At 41.0% G+C, this 9,235-nt stretch overlaps 1 protein-coding gene across 1 annotated transcript in view; it reads left to right on the top strand.

Moving 5' to 3' along the window:
- The first annotated feature begins 5,217 nt into the window (after positions 1 to 5,217).
- Positions 5,218 to 9,235, top strand: part of mdfi (MyoD family inhibitor) — a 57,245-nt gene continuing 53,227 nt past the window's right edge. The window contains exons 1-2 of the mRNA XM_055917664.1: positions 5,218 to 5,806; positions 7,000 to 7,150. Of these exons, the coding sequence (XP_055773639.1) occupies positions 7,012 to 7,150 (139 nt within the window). The 5' untranslated portion in view covers positions 5,218 to 5,806; positions 7,000 to 7,011. The remainder of the gene's footprint in view (positions 5,807 to 6,999; positions 7,151 to 9,235) is intronic.

The following is a 9,235-nucleotide window of genomic DNA, read 5'->3' as shown; positions in this document are numbered from 1 at the left end:
GAAAAATCTGAAATCGAGGCTCTGTTCCAGGGCCTTCCTATTCATTTGCTTGAAATCTATGGATATACATGCACTTCATACGCCTTCCACTAGATGTCACCAGGCATGGGGGAGGTGGAATGGGGTGTCTAGCTTGATCTGAGGTCGAACAAGAGCTCTTGGAATGACGTGACCACTATTTCCTTTGTCTACCAAGGCGCGGGAAGGACATCAGCATTGGCTTCTGAAAAGCGTTCGGTATAGACGGCTAATATCTCCGGCTTTGATTTTATCTGATACATGTGATAATATCATCGTAAAGTATGTTTTTTTCAACATAGTTTTATCAGATTATTCAACGTTTATCGGGAGTTTTGGAGTTTTCCGTTCTCTGCGTTAGGTGAAGATGGACATCTTCGCGCCACTTGGCTAGCTAAGCTATTTCTGTGGAAAATGTTTAGTCGTATTTTCCTTCCTTTTTGCGGGAGCTGTCTCGCTATAACGTAAGCTGTTTGTTATGGTAAAGTTATTTTAAAAAATCTAACACGGCGATTGCATTAAGAACTAGTGTATCTTTCGTTTGCTGTCCAACATGTATTTTTTAGTAAAGTTTATGGTGAGTTCTTTGATTAGATTAGGTGACTGTCCAAAATTTCTCCGGAGATTCTGGTGAATCGATGCTACATATTTACAATGTATAACCACCGTTTGCAGCTCAAAATATGCACATTTTCGAACAAAACATAAGTGTATTGTATAACCTGATGTTATAGGACTGTCATCTGATGAAGTTGGTCAAGGTTAGTGATTAATTTTATATCTTTTGCTGTTTTTTTGCGATCGCTACCTTTGCGGTGAATGAATGTGGTTGTGTGTTTGGCTATTGTGGTAAGCTAATATAATGCTATATTGTGTTTTCGCTGTAAAACACTTAAAAAATCGGAAATATTGGCTGGATTCACAAGATGTTTATCTTTCATTTGCTGTACACCATGTATTTTTCATAAATGTTTTATGATGAGTATTTAGGTATTTCACGTTGCTCTCTGTAATTATTTTTGCTGCTTCGGTGCTATTTGTGATTGTAGCTGCAATGTAAAACTATGATTTATACCTCAAATATGCACATTTTCGAACAAAACATAGATTTATTGTATAACATGTTATAAGACTGTCATCTGATGAAGTTGTTTCTTGGTTAGTGACTAATTATATCTCTATTTGGTCAGTTTTGTGATAGCTACCTATGCGGTAAAAAAATTGTGAAAAAATATGCGGTTGAGTCTTTTGCTATTGTGGTTAGCTAATAGAAATACATATTGTGTTTTCGCTGTAAAACATTTTAAAAATCGGAAATGATGGCTGGATTCACAAGATGTGTATCTTTCATTTGCTGTATTGGACTTGTGATTTCATGATATTTATATGCTAGTATTTACTTGTGGCGCTATGCTAGGCTATGCTAGTCATCTTTTTACTGATGAGGATGCTCCCGGATCAGGGATGGTGATGAAGTAGAGGTTAACCCTTTAACCTAACTCCTAACCTTAACCCTAACCTAACTCCTAACCTTAACCTTAACCCTAACCTAACTCCTAACCTTAACCTTAACCCTAACCTAACTCCTAACCTTACCCCTTTAACCTAACTCCTAACCTTAACCCTAACCTAACTCCTAACCTTAACCCTAACCTAACTCCTAACCTTAACCTTAACCCTAACCTTAACCCTAACCTAACTCCTAACCTTAACCCTTTAACCTAACTCCTAACCTTAACCCTAACCTAACTCCTAACCTTAACCCTTTAACCTAACTCCTAACCTTAACCCTAACCTAACTCCTAACCTTAACCCTTTAACCTAACTCCTAACCTTAAATAAATAAAATATTTTTTGAACAAAAAATAGCCTATGTTTGCAACATGCGTTGTGATTGGAGCTCTGGATTTGCAATGCCTCATGCACCTTCACATGAAGGTGACATAGCTGATGATTTTTAGCGCCTGAACAGGTACAATTATTTGGGTGCTGGACATTGGACATGAGTTGGATTTAGCCCATTTTCGATCAGACATATGAGGAAGAATATTACATATCATGTAAGGATATCTATTGAAATGATCAGGTAATGACTACAGATATGATATACTTCTGAAAATATGTGGATTTGTTCATGCCTAAGTATGAAGGCTTAGATATGTCAGCATGTTGACACATACCCTTTCCAGAGTTAGAATATTGTATACATGTGTAAACAGGTGCACATATCTCACCCTAGACATCTGGACTCATTCAGTAGCAAGGGGATTTCTGAGGTCCAGATTGGATGCATGTAGAAACTGGTCCATTAAGGAGAATATCCTAGCTTCGTATTTGAAATGAAGGACATGCATATCTGGGCATGTCCACTCCTTACAGTGGCATGAAAAAGTATGTGAACCCTTTGGTATTACCTGGTTTTCTGCATAAGTTGGTCATAAAATTTGATCTTCATCTAAGTCACAACAATAGACAAACACAGTCTGCTTAAACTAATAACACACAAGCAATTATACGTGTTCATGTCTTTATTGAACACACCATGTAAACATTCACAGTGCAGGGTGGAAAAAGTATGTGAACCCTTGGATTTAATAACTGGTTCACCCTCTTTTGGCAGCAATAACCTCAACCAAATGTTTTGTGTAGTTGCGGGTCGGACCTGCACAACGGTCAGCAGGAGTTTTGGACCATTCCTCTTTACAAAACTGTTTCAGTTCAACAATATTCTTGGGATGTCTGGTGTGAACTGCTCTTTTGAGGTATTGCCACAGCATCTCAATCGGGACAGTCGGGATGAGGTTTTGAGGTTGGTGTGCTGTGCCTTTTTTTCTCCACACGTATGTTCCTTCCAAACAACTCAACTATAGTTTCATCTGTTCATTGATTTTTTAGCCAGCAGCGCTGTGCAACATCCAGGTGCTCTTTTGCAAACTTCAGACGTGCTGCAAAGTTTTTTTTGGACAGCAGTGGCTTCTTCTGTGGTGTCATCCCATGAACACCATTCTTGTTTAATGTTTTACGTATTGTAGACTCGTCAACAGAGTTGTTAGCATGTTCCAGAGATATCTGTAAGTATTTAGCTGACACTCCAGGATTCTTCTTAACCTCATTGAGCATTCTGCGCTGTGCTCTTGCAGTCATCTTTGCAGCACGGCCACTCCTAGGGAGAGTAGCAACAGTGCTGAACTTGTTTAATTTATAGGCAATTTGTCTTACCGTGGACTGATGAACATCAAGGCTCTTAGAGATACTTTTGTAACCCTTTCCAGCTTTATGCAAGTCAACAATTCTTAATCGTAGGTCTTCTGAGATCTCTTTTGTTCGAGCCATGGTTCACGTCAGGCAATTCTTCTTGTGAATAGCAAACTCTAATTGTGAGTGTTTTTAAAGGGCAAGGCAGCTCTAAAGAACATCTCCTATCTCGTCTCATTGATTGGACTCCAGGTTAGCTGACTCCAATTAGCTTTTAGAGAGGTCATTAGCCTAGGAGTTCACATACTTTTTCCAACCTACACTGTGAATGTTTAAATTATGTATTCAATATAGACAATAACACACAGTTGTGTGTTATTAGTTTAAGCATTGTTTGTCTATTGTTGTGACTTAGATGAATATGAGATCAATTAGGACCAATTTATGCAGAAATCCAGGTAATTTCAAAGGGTTCACATACAGTACTTTTTCTTGCCACTGTATATGTAGTAAAATGTCAGATATCTGGAAATATACAGCTAAAGATATCCCCTGATATTGACCCTTTTCGCCCAATGTTAAGGTTAAGGTTAGGAGTTAGGTTAGGGTTAAGGTTAGGAGTTAGGTTAAAGGGTTAAGGCTAGGAGTTAGGTTACTGTTAAGATTAGGTTAGGGTTAAGGTTAGGGCAAGGGTTTGCTAACATGCATAGTTGCAAAGTAGCTAAAAAGTAGTAAGTAGTTGAAAATTAGCTAATTAGCTAAAGTTGTCAATGATGAGATTTTGGGGAAAAAATGACTGAACAACCTACCACCATCCTTTCATTTTAGAATTAATTGACTTTCTGTTTTATATAACCGTACCAAACATAATATATAACACTGCTTTAAGTGTCCTGGATTTACATTTACTATGTTACGTCTAGTCTATGAGACCATGCTCATAGCACACAGCAAGAAGTATAGCTTATCCATACTGTCAAACATGTTAAGTAAACTACTGGTCTATTTACTTTCGAACATGCTTGGCTATTGAATGTGTGATGGATAAATGGTTGGCTAATATTTATTGTACAGTGGGAATAAACAAGTCATGTCAGAAAAGAACACATCCTGCAATATATATGCAATATATGATTATGATTTAGGCCTATATAATAAAAGTACAAATCTAAAATGTCCTTACCAATGGCAAATGCATATGTTATATTATTAGTGTTAATGTTTGTATTAGCCTACCATTATAATAATCCCCCTGCATCAAACGCCTCCATTTCCCCATAAGAGCAATATCTGCTTGCAATACAATTGATCAACCGCTAGAAGTTGTGGTAAGGCCTGGTCTTTGCTGTGCTTGGAGATGCAGACACTTTCCTGAAAGTTCAAAACTGATAAACAACAACATCTGCGGGAAAAATGGCGGACGCAAGGTTGGAGTATTTTTGGTGCGCACGCACATTTAATAAACGTGACCCCTGCGCCGGCGTGAGGATAAGGCAGCGAGAATGGCGGGAATGAATGAGGCTGGCCTCTTCAACTGTTGATGCATGATAATCACATTGGTGGTTAGCCTAGGCTATGCACAATTCATTGTTTGTGTAGCCTACCTAAACGCACTTTGAACATGAACCATTTGTTAACAAGAGAGGATCTGACACAAATAGACTATTCATATAAAAAAATGATTTAAAAAAAAGAATGATTTATGATGATTATTAGACCTATTATTAGGCTTGATTTATACATCATAATATAGGCTACTGTTTTTATGCATAGGCTAGTCCAACAATTTCAACATTTTATAATTTATAATTATTGCTTAATAGAAGGCCTAGCTATATTATCCTACTTTGGTGATAATAAACATTGTTATCATAATCCTAATTATCACTTTGAGGAATGCGTCTATATAATAATATAACTCAGCTGAGATCCCATGTTAGTGGCTCTAGTTTAGGGGTAATTCTAAATGTGTGCCTGGAGGAAGCACGGTAATCAGTGTTGACTGTAGTTTGTTATCTAACAGACTGGAACTTTCACCAGACAAGCGTTTGAGGGGAGAGAGAGGAGGGACCGGCAGGAGTGCGTGAAGGACGGGCAAGTCTGATGACATCCACAGTTTCAATGCTGAATCATCTACAGCAGCAGACAACTCGTGAGTTTGGAAAGTTATAAATTGTTTTTTTTTTACTTTGTAAAGAGAGCATTGTAGCCTATGTCAAACCTCTGTAAGGGCTGGGAAAGTTGAACCAGAAACAAAGACTGTTCTGGAGACTGCCCGTATTTCTCGAACCCACATTCACACTGACAGGCGGAGGAACGGGACAGACTGAGGGGGTTTGGAAGGAGAGAAAAACTTGTCGAAAAAATCCTACCAGTCCACTTCTGCATCAAGAAATGTCCTAAAATTACGCATGAAGGAGTTTATGGAGACGAGAAGAAGAGTTGTGGTGACAACGAGAGAGAAAGTTAGAGGAGAGTAGAGCAGAAGAGTGGAGAGCACGGGACAGTCAGAGGAGAATCTAGTCTACCTGGGAAAGGGGTCAGAGAATGAATTAGCGAACAACGAGTTCCCTGTGTCGCAGCCAACAGTCAGGTAAGTGGTTTTGAGGAGTTCTACCCATGTTGTTGTCTAACTCCTCGCCTTTTGCTTCAATATACATCGAGTTTGAACAGGACCACAGGGTTGAGTCGGCTGGCTCGGGAGAGCGTGCATGGACTCGTCAGGGGAAAGAAACCAAGCAGGCATGTAATGCAATGTAAATATAATGAGAACTATATGGACACTCCTGACCTGCAACCGTTTTTTTATTTCAGAATTGGTTAGGGTCAGGGTTGAACCCCGACCTCTTCTCCTCAAGCCCAGGTCGGGGTTCAGGTCAGGGTTAAGGTAAGGATCAGATGCCTTTAATTGTGATCAAGGATCAACACAGCAGTTTAGTTGAGGACTTTGCCAACTTCATAAAGTTTTCTAACATCCTTAAATGTGTTAAAATAAGTAATTCAAAGTTTGATACCATTTTCATTTTATTAGCAGATCAGCTTTGTATAGAGAAAGCACATATTTCAGACACGATATTGAGATACTATGCTACTGTAAGTGTTTAGTGTGAGCTACAGACAGTTTAGATTATTAAAAGTGCCAAAAGTGTAGAAGCCCATTGAATAAAAGGTTAGCCAGTTATCTTGACCAGGGCAAAATAAATTCTACCCCAGAAGGTTCTAGAATGCATCCAGATAGTCATGAGAAGGAAGAAGTAGAGATGGGTTTTCTGAAATAAAATGAATGTCCCATGTGAGTGCATTACATGAAATATGAACATGTCAATGGCTGGCTGGTTGAGCTCCATACCGAGCTGTGACAGAGGCCTTGCAGTCTGTGTTGCTTGAGCATAAGCACACCAGAGCACAGCTGTCCCACAGAGATGGTCACGCACATGCAGCTGAGCTGGTGCTCTCTAATCCCCCGATGTTGGCCAACTTCTGCATGCTCTGTTGGGATTCTGGAACTTTTCTGAAACATTCGGAGGAAAGGGTCAAGATACAAACACTGTATTGTAGTTTGATTTGATGGAAGATTGTTTGTTTGGTAGATTTGATTCTTTTTCTGTTTCCATGCTGGGGTGCTATGCTGATTGGGGTTCTAAGCCTGGTCAATTCTCTCTCTCTCTCTTGTAACACTTGAGAGAGACTAAACGTATGTGAGAGTGGATGTGTGTTGTCTGACAGGGTTCTCTGTGTAGCTCTGTGTCTCTGTCAGGCTTGACACCTGTTCTCCCCACCCCCTAGTTAGCCACACCCATGGATGAGGAGAGGAGCCCCCCTGTCAGCTCACCTGAGCCCCTTGATGATAGGGACCCACATCCCCCCACGCCGCACCCCAACCCCTCCATGGACATCCCAGCCTCCACCCCTATTCCAAACCCCCCACACATCACAGGTGAGTGAACTGTTGTGGCATTGACAGTACTGAAGGTCTAGGGAATGTGTCAAACTCATTCCACAGAGGGCCGAGTGGCTACAGGTTTTGGCTCCACTCTTGTACTTGATTGATGAATTAAGGTCACTAATTAGTAAGGAACTCCCCTCACCTGGTTGCCTAGGTCTTAACAGAAAGGAAACAACAAAAACCGGCAGACACTCGACCCTCCTTGGAATGAGTTTGACACCCCTGGTTTAGGGGAAGGTAATGTCATTACATGATGCTAAGCTGCTTTATCAAGTGCCATCCTGTACGTAAGGAAAGGACAGAAGGGAAGGAGGCCCTATTCCAACACTATAAACATGTATCCTTCCTCTCCATCCCATCCTTGGAGTCTGAAAGAGGGGGAGAAGAGCTGTGTGTGGTGGGTTGGAACATGCCTGTCTCAGTGAATGGGGAAGTGATTACCATCAACAGTGATTGTCTGGATGCTTTTGGAGTGTGTTTGTGTATGAGCTTAACTAAGATAGGGAGATGAGCGATGCGTGTGTGTGTATTGTTGTGTGTTGGTGTGCACATGTGTATGTGTGTGTACATGCATACATTAATTCATGTGTGGGAGAGAGACTGTACACACATGGAGTGTTGAAAGGGACCGATGTGTGCATACTGTGTGAGTATGTGTACAGTATTTCTGTATTGTGTGTGTGTTAAACAAGTCCTGAACGATGTGTTTGTTCTGCCTGTGGAGTAGACTTAGTGAAAGTCTGTACAGTAGGTCATAATGAAGGCCAGATCTGTCTCTGTACTCTCTTCCTACCAGGACACCTAACTCAGCTCACTGTCAAAGCCACAATATGAAGGACAGTAGGGAGACTGTGTGTGTGTGCAGTGTAACAAAGAGCCTGAATGAATGGCGACCTTTGGTGCTTGTAGGGACAGCTCAGGGCTTCGTGCCCTCTTTTATCCCTCTTTTCGGTTTCCGATTGAGGTTTGGAGTTGGGCAACAAAGAGCCAACATAAAGCCTGATTGGTCATGGTGAGAATTATTTGTGGAGAGATTTATTGATGGACGTGAGGGAGGAGGTGGGCGTGTGTGAATGATTCTGTGTTTTGATTGGCTAGAAGTGTCTTCAGCCCACCTTTGCTCTAACTCTATTGGCTGCTTTTTTCATCTCTGTTTGCATCCTAAAGCTCCAGGAAGTCCTGGTAAGAGGACAGTGCTGTTTAAGATAGGATAGAGGGAGGCGGGGTTAGGGAAGTCAACTGGGATGTCAAGTGATTTGTTGCCATGGGAACCAGCCACAAAAATCCTCCATGGTGGGAGGAGTCTTCTATAGGGCAAGTCTGGATCCAGAACACTAGGATCTATATTCTAGAAGAATACAATAACATAGGAACATGTGGATGCATGTGTGTCTACTGCCTACCACACATACAGTGCATTCGGAAAGTATTCAGACCCCTTGCCTTTTTCCATATTTTGTTATGTTACAGCCTTATTCTAAAATGTATTAAATTGGGGGTTTTTTTGCTCAACTTTTTATACATTTTTGCAAATGTATAAAAAATTAAAATGGAAATATCACATTTACATAAGTATTCAGATCTTTTACTCAGTACTTTGTTGAAGCACCTTTGGCAGCGATTACAGCCTCGAGTCTTCTTGGATATGACGCTACAAGCTTGGCACACCTGTATTTGGGGAGTTTCTCCCATTTCTTCTCTGCAGATCCTCTCAAGCTCTGTCAGGTTGTATGGGGAGCGTCGCTGCACAGCTATTTTCAGGTCTCTCCAGAGATGTTCGACCGGGTTCAAGTCCGGTCTCTGGCTGGAACACTCAAGGACATTCAGAGACTTGTCCCAAAGCCACTCCTGCGTTGTCTTGGCTGTGTGCTTAGGATCGTTTTCCTGTTGGAAGTTGAACCTTTGCCCCAATTTGAGTTCCTGAGTGCTCTGGACCAGGTTTTCATCAATAATCTCTCTGTACTTTGCTCTGTTCATCTTTCCTTAGATCCTGACTAGTCTGCCAGTCCCTGCCGCTGAAAAACATCCCCACAGCATGAAGCTGCCACTGCCATGCTTCACCGTAGGGATGGTGTC

Source organism: Salvelinus fontinalis, chromosome 3 (assembly GCF_029448725.1).
Source record: "Salvelinus fontinalis isolate EN_2023a chromosome 3, ASM2944872v1, whole genome shotgun sequence".
In the NCBI taxonomy this organism is placed as follows: domain Eukaryota; kingdom Metazoa; phylum Chordata; class Actinopteri; order Salmoniformes; family Salmonidae; genus Salvelinus; species Salvelinus fontinalis.
This window is presented reverse-complemented; position numbering and strand designations above follow the sequence as displayed.